Raw genomic sequence first — 16,533 nt, forward strand, 5'->3', positions numbered from 1 at the left:
TGCAAACCAAACGTTTTTAAATTTTTTTATGGGAAAGATCAAACGATTTAATTTTTTTTTCAGGGAAAGATCAAACTTATTGAATAGATTGATATATTTATACATTGATACAAAGACCATATCATCCTTTTTGACGGACGAATCGGATACTTCCTAATCTTCATCTGTAATGTGCATTGGAAACCGTAAACTATTCTAAGGGGTGTATCAAAACAAAATCCTAGATATTTACATATCCAATTTTTCTTTTGAGAGAGATTTACATATCCAATTTGTGCCCTAATCTTCTCAGGAAAAAAGGTTGTGCCCTAGGAGAAACAGCAGGCGAGGACGGGCGCAGAGTGCGTACTCCCTCCGTCCGAAAATACTTGGCATTAAAATGAACAAAAAGGGATGTATCTAGAACTAAAATATATCTAGATACATCTTCTTTTATTCATTTTGATTACAAGTATTTCCGGACGGAGGGAGTACATGGAAACTCCTCGCACCCGTCAATCAACCACTGTACGTACCCTTCCCCACGCGCACGGTGCACCAACGGGCGTTCCGCTTGATTGAAGCAAACATCCTGCAACCGAACCCGCGCGTGTACACACCGCACACCACGGCCCTTCCGGTGCCGGCTCGGCTCCACCGGCGACCGTGCGACCTAGCGAGACACTGGACGCCGGGCCCCGCCCGCCGAGCCTGACCCGGCCGGGTCCCGTCGCCTCCTCTCGTCCCAGCTTTAAACGCCAGGACGCGACGCCATGTCTGCTCCTCCTCCTTCCCTCTCCCTCTCTCTCTCCCCCGTCGCCTCCCGTCCTACTCTACTCGTACGCGCCACACTGTGCAGCGAGAGAGAGAGAGAGAGAGAGAGAGAGAGAGAGCAGCGGGCGCGGCTGCCGAAGCGAGAGCGACGCCACCAACGGGCCGATTTTTAAGCGCGCCATCTCTCTCGTCGCCCCGTCCGTCGGCCAGAGCAGAGCAGAGCACGCGCGGGTGCGACTGTGCGCGCGTGACGTGAGCGCTCGCCTCCTTGGCCCGTGCCCATGGCTGCTGCGCCGCGCGCGCGCTCGTCCTCCCGCCGCCGCCGGTGCCTCGCCGTTCTGCCGGCGGTCATGGCGGCGGCGCTTCTCCTCCTGGCCTGCTGCGCCGAGGGAGCGGCGGCGGGGCACGGCGGCAGGGGGCTGACGCGGCGGAGGCAGCTGCTGAAGCAGCGGCAGGTGCAGTACCACCTCAAGCGCCTCAACAAGGCGCCGCTCGCCAGCATTGAGGTACATCCATCCACCCCTCCAGTCTCGTCTCGTCTCCCTCCTCTCCTTCCTCCCCAGAACGGCGGCGCGCCTTCAATCTACTGCTTTGCTACGCTTGCTCAAGTGAATGAATGAATGAATCCATGAAAAGAAAAGAGAGACGGCGCGTATCCGGCATGGATGGAAGTCGAAGAAAGGCGATGCCTTTTGTATGTGCTTCATGCGCGCGCTTGCATTGCTTTGGAAGCGCTGATTGACTGCTTCTTCTTGCTCAAGTGCATCCGTCGAGGGCCATGCATTTAATCTCTCTCTCTCTCTCTGTCCGTCGCCGGAGGGAAAAGGCTTATGGGTGCCCGTGCTTCTTGGGTTCATTCGACGTTGAAAGGAGCCACGCCTGCTTTTGCTCGCTCGCTTTCCTTTCTTTAGTGGAGAGAACTTGACTGCAGCAGTCACTTTTAGGCCAAATCATACTAGCATTTTCCCACTACTAGTAGTGTTCTTCTTTCAGTTCCTTCGAAATGCACAATTTTGGGGGCAGTTGTCTGATTGATGGTACTCTGAAGCCAATGCTGCATTTTCTAATCTGAATTTAGCACCATGCCTTGTTTTTAATTAATTGATTATTGCAAGAAAGAACTGATTCTGAGAAATGAACAGAGCCCGGACGGGGACATCATAGACTGCGTGCCCATCTCCAGCCAGCCCGCCTTCGACCACCCTTTGCTCAAGAACCATACTATCCAGGTACCTCTCTCTCCAGCACCACCGCTGCCCTTTTTCACAGCCTCTCCCCCACAAGTTATGATGGATGCTAACACTCAGTGGCGCCGTGCTTTTCAGACGAGGCCTGCATACCGCCCAGAAGGCCTGTATGATGAATCCAAGGTCGCATCCCAGAAGCAGCGCACGCAGACAATCACCCAAATGTGGCACCAGAACGGCCGGTGCCAAGAGAGCACCATCCCAATCCGGAGGACCAAGAAGGAGGACGTCTTCAGGGCCAGCTCCATCAAGAGGTATGGCAAGAAGACGCACCTCAGCACCCCGAACCCCTCGTCCGTCGACCCTGCCATGCTCAATGAGAACGGCCACCAGGTACAGCCATGCCCCATTCAGGATTCAGCAAGTAACTACGTAGCTTGTTCAAGTGGTCATTGGCTCATTTAACCCTGTCATTTGACTCTGTCATCAGCATGCGATAGCATATGTGGAGGGGGATAAGTACTATGGAGCCAAGGCCACCATCAATGTGTGGCAGCCAAGCATTCAGCAGGGCAACGAGTTCAGCCTCTCCCAGCTTTGGATCCTGGGGGGTTCCTTTGGGCAGGACCTCAACAGCATTGAAGCAGGGTGGCAGGTGAGTGAGGGCTGAGGCATACTGCTACATGAGATATAGGGGGAAAGAAAACCGCCTAGCAGTAGTCAAAAAGTTACATTAAATGTTGTGCTTCAGCTTCCAATTTTGTTCTTGTTCTTCTCCTCCTTGCATGCTCTCAATTATGAGGAGCATTTCCTCCTTGCAGCATGCGCTCAATAATTTCTTCTGTGTTGCAATAATGATATGTGCACTGCTGAAAGGACCCTTGCACTTTGGTAGTGGTAGTAGAAGCTAGACTACATTCTCCATTTTCTCTGATGTTTCTCTCTCTGAGCCGTATACAGTAGCAGCACTTGCTACTGTTTTTAGGGGCTAAGTAATAAGATTGCTTATGATGCTGGATTAAGCTGTGATTCATTCCTGTGCTGTGCAAAATTTCAGGTCAGCCCAGACTTGTATGGAGACAACAACACCAGACTATTCACCTACTGGACTGTAAGATAAACATCACATTCCTTCCAATCCCCCTCTTGTCCTATTGCTTAGATCTACATACATGCCTTTTTCAAAAACACACATACCTATCTTTTGGAATGGCATGAGTACCTGACTTATGTATTGCTGTTTTGAATACCGTAGAGCGATGCCTATCAGGCAACAGGGTGCTACAACCTGCTCTGCTCGGGGTTCATCCAGACAAACAACCAGATAGCCATGGGCGCCAGCATCTTCCCTATCTCCAACTACGGTGGCTCCCAATATGATATCAACATTTTGGTATGGAAGGTAAATTACAAGCGCCCCTCACATGCCGATCAGATTCGTGGATGGGGCCGGAGGAATCTATACATACATGCATGCATGGTGCATGCCCACCTGTTTCTTGGTCTTTCTCGAGGCTTATGTCAAGGCCACAACCACCGTGGCCCTGTCCTCTTTGGGGACAGTGGACGCTCTCACAGTTGTCCTCGCACAAGTAGTGGTGGTAGTATTGGATCTATGCCTGCCAACACACACACACGCTGATGCTTGCTAGTTTACACTTGAAAAAACAGGAATATTCCACCTGTGTTCATGCTTCTCATGTTATAAAAAATTACGTCCTTGCGCATCGAAATTTTGAAATAACATGTCTCTTCTGCCAGCCAAAACACTTGCATGTTCATTTTCTGAACAACAAAAAAAAGCACTTGCCACCGGCATTGCCATGTGCCATTGTGTGATCATCTGCCACTTGCATAGGCAACAAGATCTTATTCCCTGGTCATTTTCAAAAGCAGTTTCAAAGCATTTTCATGAAAGGGAGCCACCTTTTTCATAGTGCATTATAATGGACGAGCACTTATTAGCTTTATTTTTGCTCGTGCATGATACTATGATGATATAGCACAGAAAAGGCACCTAATCTCTATCAGTCTCCTCATCATGATCCTATCCAATAACTAACTATGCGCGCGCAAATTGCGGTTGCAAAAATGCAGGACCCGAAGGAGGGCAACTGGTGGCTGCAGTTCGGCAACGACTACGTGCTGGGCTACTGGCCGTCGTTCCTCTTCTCGTACCTGGCGGACAGCGCGTCGATGATCGAGTGGGGCGGCGAGGTGGTGAACACGGAGCCCGACGGCAGCCACACGTCCACCCAGATGGGCAGCGGCCACTTCCCGGAGGAGGGGTTCGGCAAGTCGAGCTACTTCAAGAACATCCAGGTGGTGGACTCGTCCAACAACCTCAAGGCGCCGCGGGGGATCGGCTCCTTCACCGAGCAGTCCAACTGCTACGACGTGCAGAACGGCAACAATGGCGACTGGGGCGCCTACTTCTACTACGGCGGCCCCGGCAAGAACCCCAACTGTCCATAGCCCTCCAAGAAAATGAAATGAAATGCCGCTGCTGCCCAAGCCCTAACAACAACACCCCCATGTATTATCCAGTAAATTAGTTGATTCACACCCCAAGCCTTCTTCTTTTTCCACATCTTTTTTTGTGATTTTCTTCTTGGTTTTCTTTCTGTTTTCAAGTTTTGGTTCGAGGAGTTGATTAACTTCTAGGTAAGGTGAGGCAAGGCAAGTGTTTGACGGATCATGTGGGTTTGTTCTCTGCCTCGGAGAGATGTTGGTCTGAGCTTGTTCTGGGGAGGAGTGTGGTCAAGTTTCTGAAGAGAAACAGGCCGGTTTGGTTGGGTTGGGTGCTTACTTGGGTTCTCCTGTGACTCAGATTATTTTACTTCTCCCATGTCACCAAACCTCTCTGTCAAGTTGTGCGCATGTGTGAGCACCCGGCATGTGTTATTGTATTCTGATTTCTGGGGGAAAGTGGGTAACCAAGTGTTAGCTCTTGGAGGACGTGCAAAGATGCCAACTTTTTTGCGTGCGGCTTGGTGGCACACTAGCTAGCCATCCATCAGACCATCACCTGTGAAAAGTGCAGCAGGAATAGGATGGCTACAATGAATAAGGTTGGACCTGAGTGAGTGGCAGGGAGCGAGTGCTGACTGCATTCTTGTGCACGCGGGTGGAGTTCACATCGCAAGCGAGTTTACGGATTGGCTGCGCTGATTTGTGCGGGTTGCACTTGCGGTGCCTAACTTTGATTGACCGCCGCATTTCCGGTGTTGGTCTTGGGTTGGGTTGGACTCTGAAGTTCTGACCATGCTGTAATGGATGGGGTTTTCTTATCTTGAGAGTTACTGGTGCTATTGGTTGTGGCTTCCAGCTCAATCCGTCGCAACCAAGTCAACACGTCCGATTCTTCTCCATCAACATCCATGCACACATTCTTCTAAGAAATTGAAGTGCTGGAATAGGAAAATGGGCGACGAACTGTGCAGAAATTGAGCAGCGAAACCGGGGTCAATTATGAAGATAAACAACTAAAATCGCCAGCATCCATCGAGTGACAAACCGAGAGGGTGTCTATCAAGTGCCCATGTGATGTGTATGATTGTGTTTAACAGAACGGCTGAAAGCAACAGACCAACATGGATTACTACTATTTTTCCTCCTCCGTTCTGTTCTGTTCTACGGGAGATGTGGATCCAGCCGGCAAGCCACGTACGTAAGCTCGGACTCACGTACATTACGCTGTTGCCGGCCGCGGCTCACGAGCGCGGCCGCCGAACTGGGCTAGGCTAGGCTAGAGAAGGAAGAGAACAAGGCAGGTTCACATGGCGAAAAGGGCAGACGCACACTTTTGGTTGGATTCGACGGGAAAATAATTGCACCGGCAGGCAAGAGTCCAGGCCATGCATGCAGACGCAAGCGCAGTGCAGTGCAGCGCCAGGCTCTCGCTGCTGCAGTGGTGCATGCCTGCCTGCCTGCCTGCCTGCTGAGTGCCGCTGCTGGCCGCTGGCTAGACATGCATGCATGCATGCAGCTACGACGACGAGCGTACTAGGGTGCATGGATGGATCATGGATGGACAGCTTTCATGGCGACCTCATGTGTCTGCCCAAAGGCCACTGTGATTTCCATCAGTGCGTCCTTTGTCTGGGAGTCCTTTTTTTTACATACGTGAAGGTGAGATTCTTCCGAAGGGATGGATTGTGCCTTTGCCGGTTCTGGCCGGCCTACCAACCTCTTGTTGCCGATGCGTATGTCCTGGTGTGCTCGTCGGTTTTTGCCCCTTTTTCAGTGTACATGTATAGAGGCAGGCAACCCTGCATGGTTATGTTCTAGAGAAAAACACGTTGTGAATAGCACCATATAACCATTCTCTTGGGCTTTCTTAGGTATTCTTAGGGCCTCTTTGATTCGTAGGATTTTGAAAACGTAGGAATAGGAAAAGTGTAGGGTTGAAGTGGCATGCCCATTTGAATTCTATAGAATTAGCAACGATTGTTTGATGCCATGGAAAAAACAAAGAAATTGTAAAAAAAAGTTGAAGTGGATGTTAAATTTCCTATGAAATGTAGTACAAAAGATTTCATAGGAAAAATTCCTATGGGATCCAATCATATGAATCAAAGGACTAATATAGGAAAAAATCCTAAGAATTTCAATCCTCCAGAAATCCTATAAAATTCCTTTGAATCAAAGAAGCCCTTAAGGCTTACAAACAAGACCGGTTGAATTTTTACTTGTTTTTTCTCTCTCTCTAAGGTTAAAGGCGATACTAGAGGTAAGTGGTGCAATCTATAGAGACCATCTCTAAAAGGAGGGCAGGGGGCTTAGGTAGCAATAATCATACACTGTGGGTGTTTCTAGTAACCAGTTGGAGCACACAAGTGTATGCTCTTTCTGCGTCTAATTAAGGTTGCTTCTATACATTGTGCACATCTCCCTCTTAAGGAAGAAAAAAAATTTAGGGGACGCCTCTGATGAATACAATAGCAAAATATCTACATGTGAATACGTACGAGTGGTAAATGTTGCAAACGAAATGACCTGGTTTAGAGGCAGTGGTGGGACCAAGAGTTACATGCCAACACTACAAGATTGTCATGTTAGAGGCAGGACATGTGAGACCTACCTTAGAGGCAGTGTTGCCTCCATACACATGTGATGCTGTTACCAAACCAAGTTATAGTGAGGATGCAGACACTTTTTTCACCTCCATCGTAATATTTCAGTTCTTACTATTTCATATTAGACAGACTCAAATTGTCGAACAGAAAAGTTGTTCCAGGATAACGAACATCAAAGATGAGATTCCCTGCTATATGAGACATTAAAATGTTGTGATGTAAGAAACAAGATCGTAACCAAATATGTATAAGAAAGCAAACCTTTTCAACCGAAACAGTAGCTTGCACTAAATATAGTTCTGCGGGTGTTGATATCTTTGGAGACCTTCAATCTTTATGAACAAAAGATGATATTTTCCCTTTCCCCGACTGAAACAATGCTTAAAGGTGGGTGTTCTTTTTCAAGGGACAAGAAGGTACAAAGAAACAAGAACTATGAAGAACAACACAACAATGGCATAACGAATCGTTTTTGCTCATCCATTCTGTATCCGTATGTCCGTTCTCGTTGTCCATTGTTAACGGACCCTAGAAAACAGGTATCGGACCCACACCAACAGGTATATCGACATTGGTATACAGATGGGGAAGATTCCACCAGCCCCAATTGCTTTGGGTGAGAGATCGAACCTCCACTCGCTTTTGGTTTCTGCTTTCTCCCTAGGGAAAGAAGATATGATACTTTTCGAAGAATGCAATCCCCGCATTCCGGCCCTGCTCTGCAAATCAACATCTGAAGATCCACGGGTCACCATAATCTTCTGATCCACTAATAAGATTTCGCACTCGAGATGATGTGATCTGAACGAAAAGATAGATACATCCGAGCTGCCCAAGGATATGGTCTGGGTACCGATCTGCTGGGACAAGGGGGAGATCCTAGTACTCAAAAGGCTGGGTAAATTTCGAAATTAAGCGGAGGAAATCCACCAATAAGAGAGTAATAGAAAAATTTCTTTCAATCCATTAAGAAGATACTTAATTCGTTATACAATAGAGACGGGAAAAAGATGATGATAAAAAACTCCATAATAATAAAAAAATCCAAGAAAAAAGATATAACAGATGAGGAAGGAGCTAAAGAACCTATCAACAATGATGCATCTAGTGGCATTACATAAAAAAAATTAAAAAATGAAACTGTGTGTATACATAACCCATGTCATGAATCTTGGCGCAAATCGTTGGCCCCCGGACCTACGTGCTGTAAATCCTCTCCCCTGAAGTTGCATTGTTTCTGTCTAAAAATGTGCAACTTCCTAGTCGTGCATCTTTGAATCTCAATAAATATGCATGTACACACATACAACTAGTCAATTGACCGTTTGACAAAGAATCAACATACAAGATGATTTGACCCGCCATTTTGCTTCTCGGGCGACGATTCTCCGGATGGCCGGTAAAGACGATAGGCAGTCAGCTTTCCAAACAGAGGACCTCAGGACTATACTCTGTGGCCTCTGTGTCCGTACTCTAGCAGCATGGCACTATACGGCAAGCGGAGATAAAGCACGGCGTCTTTCTACTTGGCACGGAGTATTGGAGGAGCAGTCGCCTTTTTCTTTGGGACTGCCTGCCATGCCATGCCTTTCATCAAAGAGTCGCAGAGCCAGATTCTTCGTGAAACAGGAAAGGGGAGCAGGGCTGGCTCAGCATGGGAGAGGAGAGGATCGAGTCACTGAATCGTGACGTTTTTCTTTTACTTTTATGGCGAGAACACTGAATCGTGGTAGTGACTAGTGACGTTTGGGCCCGAAATATTGGTGAATGTGCGGTGGAGTCCTATACTCCTATCCTACTTGAGCCCGTCCGTGAGCGTGCACAAAGCATGAAGTACACATGCACTGCGGCGGAGCACAGTACTGTAGTAGTACTACGTTGTTCCATTGCGCTCTCCGTGACTCCATCGAATTCTTATCTTACTTCCTGATGAAGGGGAGGCGACAAAATGGCCTGCCAATAATGGAGGAAAGTTAGCGTACTGTGCATCGTCGTCGTCCTGTGAGAGACGTGGTTTGAAATGGGCGCGGCCCTTTCAGGCGTATCTGCCGGGCAGGTAGCATAGCTCGGCCGCTGTTGCCGGCATGGCATGGCCGCGCGCTCTGCCTCGGGCGCCGCTTGATCATCTGCAGCCAGTTGCCAACGAACGGGGACGGGGCACAGCACGGGACTGCTTGGGCACACGGGCGGCCATCGAATGTGGATTCCTACTCCTTCTGCCGCTGCTCCTACGCTCGCTTTGCTGTGCACGCCCCGTGATCCATTGCCGCCTACAGACGAGCTCAAAGATTTTTTCTACAGCACAACTATAAAGTTAGCTATGCCAAGAGTTCGAGGTAGCATGTTTGCTGACTCATACTTTCAGATCGAAACATTGGGCATGGACATCTGCGCAACTTGTCAGTGCCTACAATGATAATTAGCTAGTAATAATCCGAGTATGGCTAAAGAGGTCAAAAGGAAGGCATGAAGAAAACAGCCAGCATCTCGCATTCTCGCTGACCTCCCCAGATAAGAAACTAGCGGCACCCACCCTGATCACCAGGCAAAAGTGAACCAGGGATGCCACCACAGAAGCAGCTCAAACGGACGGTGAACCTGAATATGTCACCGGGCGATCCATCGCCTTGCCTCAACAACAGTTCCATGAACTAGAACCAAGTCTACTCTCCTCCGATGCTGCCGTCCTGTGCTATCCGTAATCCGTTCCGCGACGCGGCATCGAGGCACTCGCTGCCAATCTTGGAAAGAAAGATGGGGGCGGAACTCATTTCTGCTGCTGTGGCTTCCCGACAGAATGCAGATACACCGATATCGAAACGACCCTGAAATGAGTAGCAGAGCTTTGTTAGGCCATCATGGGTTACAAGGCTCCGGTCGAGATATCTTGTTGCTGCTGCATTTGCATCATCACTTACGTAGACCCAAGGAAGAATGCAAGGGACAGATTGAAGCCGAACAAGAAGACAGATACGATTGCTGTCAGAAGCATTGCGACTGAAGTTGAATACACCTGTGAATGTGTGTGTGCAGAGACACATGGTTAGGCCAATCAAATACAAAGTGCAAGTGTGTAAAGACAAAAGAGTAGCGTGAATGGCTGATATCAATAATCTTTTGATCTGCCTCAATAATTACTAGAGCATTTCATAATTCATAGAATCTCAGAATAAATACAAAACCAAGGCATCTTAAATATCACATCTAAAGACCACATTAATCTACTGTCCAAATTGCAGGATAACTGACTGATACAGTCTCGTTTTCTTTCTTTTTTTTCAAGAAAACGCAAAGAGATTCTTGCGTTTCTTTGTATTGAAAAGATAGGGTTTATGTTACAATCCTTCTAGGAGGTAAAGTCTCATTTTCTTGCTTCCCAAAGGATGAACAGAATCTGTTGATTGTTTTGTGAAGAGATTTAGATAGTATGTCAATTACAATAGTTTCTCAGATAACAGAATGTGGACTGTCGAGTAGTCCAAATTTAAGAATGCAGACATGCATACATGCTATAAGATGAAAACGACTGACTTTTGTAGTCCATCAAGGCACGGAAACTGATAATAGAAAGATGCGAAAAGTTCTCCGATTGGCATAATTCAACGAGACAGCCATCTGAACTTAAGTTGAACTAGCAATGCATGGATATTTTTAATGCAATGCAACGAGTATGTAAACCACATCTTTTTATTTAATAAAAAGTCTAAAACCAACGTGACGGGGGAAAGATTTTAGGAGAACAACCAAGATTTTAATTACAAACTGCCACTAAAACGGTAAGTGGTGACTCAGTAGGGGTAACGTTAGGTGATGGAATAAGCTACAGCTACTAGAATGTGCAATTTTGTGGCAAAGATGGTTATAACACAAGAATTTAAACCACGAAACCCATTGTAGAAATTAAGAATTTTTACCTTGACAATATTGTCAGCATACTTCATCACCATTGATACAGCAATGCCACTGCAAAGAATACCAAAAATATTACAACGTAATTTCACCCCAAACGATGAAATGTTAAATCAGATGAAAGATTCAGCTGTAGTACCTGAGTGCATGGTTAAGAATCATCAGAAGTGTAATAAACGAGTAGCCATGAAAAAAGCCTCTGCATTAGATGGCAGTCAGGTTAGAATAAGCAATATCATGCATTGTAACAAAATATTATGACAAGAATGAAGCAATTTACAACACAACTAACTTGTTCATGACAGCATCAAAGTCCTGAACACAAATGGCAACTAAGTTGAAGAGCATTCCAAAAATGTACAGCCAGAAATTCTGCACATTGATGTTTCTCGAAGGACGTTTTTTTATTATAGCCTGCATTGTTAAAAAATGAATATGACTTACGCCCTTCAGAAATTCCCTTCACAGTCGAATCAAATGATTATTTCTAAAGCAAGATACATAAGCAAAGAGGAGCAATTGCACAAAGTCACATACTTCTGTGTATACCCCAGCAAAACCACTTAGAAGAGCCATCACCTGAAACAAAAATACAGTCAGTAAGTTGGGTAAAATAACTTGCTATAACACGTCCAAGTGACCAGACTGAACGATTTTTTTCTCTTATATGCTTACAATGGCCATCATCCAACCTTGAATTGGCGTTTGAAGAACATGGTCTGATCTGAAAGGGGCATATTATTTCTCTTAGCTGAACATATTGATTAGAGAAATGGGGAAAGAATACCGAGAAAGGGAAAAAGAATCCAAACTTATTTTGCTTACGAGGGGTTTAGCTGAGCCGTAGTGCAGCCAGCACATAAGAGAATAAATGCAGCCCACTGAATTTCACTTAATCTGGAAAGAACACGAAGCATTCAGTGATGCAACATAGTTCAACAATCACCATGCCAGATTAACAATTGAAAACAGGTGTTGCTGTGTTAGGGAAGAAGAGTACTATGAACAGTTCTTGAAAGAATGAAGAGGAATAAGAACATTTGTGGCACTTAAAGAACACCATATAAATTATGATGGGAAGCTCAGGCTAGTGAATTATTTCAAAATGCCTACAGGTTACGATGTTACATGTTTGTGTGGTCCTGCAGAATGATGAATACTTGGTGAGGAGCTGAATGCTGCTACATCATTTCAGCAAAGCTAAAGTATCCAACATAATATTACAAGGCTTGAAAGAAATATAAAAAATAAAGATATCAGCAAAGTAGAAAAAGAGCACATATTGTTAGTTCCCTCTGTTCCCAACTTCCAAAGCCACATTAAGCTAGTCGGTCTTACTTTTTCTTTAAAATGATACGGTATAAGACACCAGTGCTGATAATATTCAGGTTCTTCAGGATCTGGTAAGCTGGTGCATCCACATAGGCGAAGATGTAATACTGGCAGGTAGAGGAAACATGGTTCAAACTTTTGTTGTTGCAGACATGAAGTTATTTTATCACAAGAGACATTGACAAGTGGGCATACCTGCAATAGATTCTTTACCATGTAAAGTGCGGCAGGGATAGGATAAACACTAACTTCGTCAAATGATGTACTTAACCTGAAAATAAAAAGAAATGTCGGTAGAGAATATGGAAAAGGAAATAGAGATTCGTAACTTAATCGGTAGATTATGGTAGAATGGTCACCTATTATCTTCTGTAACACCTTGACTGTTCCATGTTCTGTACAGGGCTAGAAGTGATAATAGACATTTTAAAGCTTCCACCTAGACACAGATAAATAAATTCACGAGAACAAAAGGGGAACCTCCTATCCCTACTATCACCAAGAGAAAACTTAAATTCTCACCGAAAAGTTTGCTGTTGTGACACTATATTCATACTTTCCAGCTCTTTTTGACCACACAATCAGTATTGCCTGGGAACTTGTTAGTAATGTCAACGCAATTGTTACAATAGACCTGCAGCAACAATCGACACTTGCCAGTAAATATTCTGATTTTCCAGAAACTATGTGATACGGCACAAAGGTTGCAAACAGTCTTACTTTTGCTTCCAACTATTCTTGCCCTTCGAACCTCCTGCGGTGCCAAGGGGGGAAGTTGCTGCAGCTGTATATATAGCACACGCATTAAAGATGTGATGTTACTGATTATAGTCCAAAGAGAAATTTCAACAATGGACCAAGAGCTTACTGCTAGAAAGAGACCTCCCATCAGGGCTTTCTATGTCCTTCTGAGATATGGCGTCATAACTCTCCTTCAGATTATACAGGACAAGACAGGTTGTCAGCACACAACACAATTGATAAAGTACAGGTTCACCATACCGCAAGGAACCTCAAACGAACACGGGAAGGCACTGCAGGAGCTTGAAATTTAGCTCAGCCCCGGGGGTTACCGATGGCGAACATCGGCATGTACTAAGAATCCTGGAACCCTACGGCGGGAGACAGAACAAACAAAAGGGAAAAGGGGAAACGAAAATCCGCCGCGGCAGCGATCTATTCTGACCTAAAGGCGCCGTCGACGGAGGGCCAGCGCGAGTAGCGGCATTCCTCCCTAGGGTTGCGGGTTTAAACTCACCTGATCCTTCACTCTTCTGTACTCCATTGCGTCCTCTCGGGCCTTCGCCTTGTCCTCCTCTCGCCGCTCCTGCTGCCGCGGTTGCCGGCTCGGGAGTGGGAGGCGGAGGCGCGAGGCTCCACGATGCTGGAGGCGGAGATTGGCCGCCGGGCCCTCCCCGTGGGATCGGTAGTGAGCAAGCGCGGAGCGGGCTGGGGTGGGGAGTGAGGAAAGAATCACGGCGGCGAGGAAGAAGAGAAACACCTCCAAAAACAGAGCGGAGAGAGGGATTTGGTGCTAGCTTTTCCTTTGGCCTCTGACGAGTGGGTCTCACGTGGTACTTCCTGGTTTGCAAAATGTCTCTTTAATCATCTATATAGAAAAACATTTAATTGGCATTTTTTTTCAGAAATGGTGCATTTTTTTCAGAAGTGCTGCGTTTTAGCTTTAGTAGACAAAAGTCGGGTCATTTCTTTCAATTTTAGTAAAATTTCTTGTACCACCACCGGCGACACCTAGACGATACGACATCTTTGATTTTTATGATTTGTAGAATATTATAATAGAAAAATAATGGTTTGAGATGTCATGTACTCTTGAATCTTGTTGATTGTGAAACCACTAGAATTGCCATCAAAAGGGATTAACACACCTCCGAGTTTCCAATTAGTTATGGACGAATGAGGCAACGTGCCCGTTAACCACCTGTTCATTAAACGTGGCTGTTCGGATGGCCGCCATGCGGCATCGACGTGTCTCCATCACCAAGGGCCTAACCGCCTCTCCCCTCTTCTGGCCTCCTCCCTTCCCATCTCCTCCACTCTCTCAAAGACAATGTTGTCCCACAAGTACAACCAATTCGCTAAACTTGGTGGTCCAGCAGAACCTGCCGGCAAAGATGACATGCAACCGCGGGGCAAATTCTCCCTGTGGCGTGCTACCCGCGAAGCCGGCACATCCTCCTCGTGTGGCGGCGGGTGCGACAGAGATGGAGGCCCCTGTGGCGGCGACCGCGATGGATCTAGCGCCTCAGGCGCCATTGTCCCCATCGAGGCCACCCCACTCGATGTATAGGAGACAGGGTCGGAGCCCAAGGACCCAACCATGGTCGTGATGCGGCTCCCTCGAATCGACAATTAGGTAGGACAGCTGGCGGTCATAGCTCCGACCCCTACACCTACCTCAAGACTTGTAGGATCGAAAGTATGTCTAGAGGGGGGTGATTATACTACTTAACCAAATAAAAATCTAGCATTTTCCCAATTTTAAGTCTTGGCAGATTTTAGCAACTTAACACAAGTCAGGCAATCAACCTACACATGCAAATCTAAGAGTATAGCAGCGGAATGTAAATCATTGCGTATGAAGATAAAAGGGAGGAGTTTGGAGGGAGTAAACACAATGTAGACACGGAGATTTTTGGCGTGGTTTCCGATAGGTGGTGCTATCGTACATCCACATTGATGGAGACTTCAACCCATGAAGGGGAACGGTTGAGCGAGTCCACGGAGGGCTCCACCCACGAAGGGTCCATGAAGAAGCAACCTTGTCTATCCCACCATGGCCATCGCCCACGAAGGAATCGCCTCGCTTGGGTAGATCTTCACAAAGTAGACGATCTCCTTAAACTCCTTGGTTCAACTCCACAATCTTGACGGAGGCTTCCAAGTGACACCTAACCAATCTAGGAGTCACCACTCTCCAAAAGATAATAGATGGTGTGTTGATGATGAACTCCTTGCTCTTGTGCTTCAAATGATAGTCTCCCCAACACTCAACTCTCTCTCTCAGATTTGGATTTGGTGGAAAGATGATTTGAGTGGAAAGCAACTTGGGGAAGGCTAGAGATCAAGATTCTTGTGGTTAGATTGGAATATCTTGGTCTCAACACATGAGTAGGTGGTTCTCTCTCAAAAAATGAATGCTGGAAGTGTAGGCACGTTCTGGTGGCTCTCTCACCGAATGAAGGAAGGGTGGAGGGGTATATATAGCATCCACACAAAATCTAACCGTTACACACAATTTACCAAACTCGGTGGGACCAAATACTCAAGCTTGGTCAGACCGATTTAGTTCAAAATGTGAATGTTAAGATTTTCGGTGGGACCAACATGTCAACTCGGTGGGACCAATTTTATTAGGGTTAGGGCATAACGTAATCTCGATGAGGCCGATCACATGAACTCCGTGAGGCATATTTCTGTAATGGGCAAACAGAGAGTTGGTCAGGCAAACTCGGTGGGACCGATCGCTCATTTCGGTGAGACCGAAACGTTACGAAAAGGAAACAGAGAGTTTGCATTGCGAACTCGGTGAGACCGATCGCTCATCTCGGTTAGACCGAAACATTACGAAGGGAAACAAAGAGTTTGCAATCCCATCTCGGTGAGACTGAGATCCCTATCGGTGAGACCGAACTGATTAGGGTTTCTGGCTATGCCTATATCAAATGAACTCGGTGGCGCCGGATAGTTCAAATTGGTGGGGCTGAGTTTGAATTTTGTTTTGGGACATATGTGGATATGAGAAAGTGGTTGAGGGCTTTTGGAGCATATCACTACGCATTTTGAGCAAGCAAGCTATTAAGCAACACCTCACCCTTTTTTAATAGTATTGACTTTTCCTATGGACTCAATGTGATCTTGGATCACTAAAATGAAAATGTAGAGTCTTGAGCTTGAGCCAATATGTGTCCTTAGCATTTTGAGGGGTCCACATCTCTAGTCCATGCCATGCCAAACATTGAACTTTCTAAAATGATCATCTTGAAAGAGTATTAGTTCAATGAGCTATATGTTGTTAAGAATTACCAAAACCACCTAGAGATTAGTTGAACTTTCAATCTCCCCCTTTTTGATAATTGATGAAAACATATAGATTAAAGCTTTGAGAAAAGCTAATACGAATGAAATGTATCGTCGCTTTGAGAAGTATGTGATAAGCAAGAGCTCCCCCTAAATTTGCGCATTATTTAAAATTTGCTTTTGAATGTAAATGCACAATCGATTAGGATCATGGGTTGCTCTTCCATATCACA

General features: G+C 46.2%; 2 protein-coding genes across 2 annotated transcripts; one reads left to right on the top strand and one right to left on the bottom strand.

The window, feature by feature from the left end:
• Positions 1-548: 548 nt before the first annotated feature.
• On the top strand, positions 549-4,774 carry LOC123188085 (uncharacterized). The gene is made up of 7 exons (XM_044600120.1): positions 549-1,259; positions 1,896-1,982; positions 2,079-2,333; positions 2,431-2,595; positions 2,998-3,051; positions 3,196-3,342; positions 4,038-4,774. Exons 1-7 carry the CDS (start codon positions 1,035-1,037, stop codon positions 4,413-4,415), a joined length of 1,311 nt encoding a protein of 436 aa, XP_044456055.1. The 5' UTR covers positions 549-1,034; the 3' UTR covers positions 4,416-4,774.
• Positions 4,775-9,348: 4,574 nt separating this feature from the next.
• Positions 9,349-13,806, bottom strand: LOC123188086 (CMP-sialic acid transporter 2). Its single transcript, XM_044600121.1, has 15 exons — positions 13,518-13,806; positions 13,128-13,191; positions 12,980-13,043; positions 12,782-12,893; positions 12,619-12,698; positions 12,455-12,530; positions 12,266-12,366; positions 11,753-11,824; positions 11,603-11,651; positions 11,465-11,506; positions 11,220-11,341; positions 11,067-11,126; positions 10,933-10,981; positions 9,937-10,031; positions 9,349-9,843 (listed from the first exon to the last, which is right to left on the bottom strand). The coding sequence occupies exons 1-15, from the start codon at positions 13,542-13,544 to the stop codon at positions 9,786-9,788; spliced, it is 1,071 nt and encodes a 356-aa protein (XP_044456056.1). The 5' UTR covers positions 13,545-13,806; the 3' UTR covers positions 9,349-9,785.
• Positions 13,807-16,533: the final 2,727 nt, after the last annotated feature.

Source organism: Triticum aestivum, chromosome 2A (genome assembly GCF_018294505.1).
Source record: "Triticum aestivum cultivar Chinese Spring chromosome 2A, IWGSC CS RefSeq v2.1, whole genome shotgun sequence".
Classification (NCBI taxonomy): Eukaryota; Viridiplantae; Streptophyta; class Magnoliopsida; order Poales; family Poaceae; genus Triticum; species Triticum aestivum.

Coding starts and splice junctions, on each gene's coding strand:
- LOC123188086 (XM_044600121.1), bottom strand. CDS start 13,544: ATGGAGTACAGAAGAGTGAAGGATCAG. Junction 12,367..12,454: donor TGGTAAAGAATCTATTGCAG/GTATGCCCACTT, acceptor TCTACCTGCCAG/TATTACATCTTCGCCTATGT. Junction 11,825..12,265: donor CGTATCATTTTAAAGAAAAA/GTAAGACCGACT, acceptor TGTTCTTTCCAG/ATTAAGTGAAATTCAGTGGG.
- LOC123188085 (XM_044600120.1), top strand. CDS start 1,035: ATGGCTGCTGCGCCGCGCGCGCGCTCGTCCTCCCGCCGCCGCCGGTGC. Junction 1,260..1,895: donor CGCCGCTCGCCAGCATTGAG/GTACATCCATCC, acceptor AGAAATGAACAG/AGCCCGGACGGGGACATCAT. Junction 3,343..4,037: donor TCAACATTTTGGTATGGAAG/GTAAATTACAAG, acceptor GCAAAAATGCAG/GACCCGAAGGAGGGCAACTG.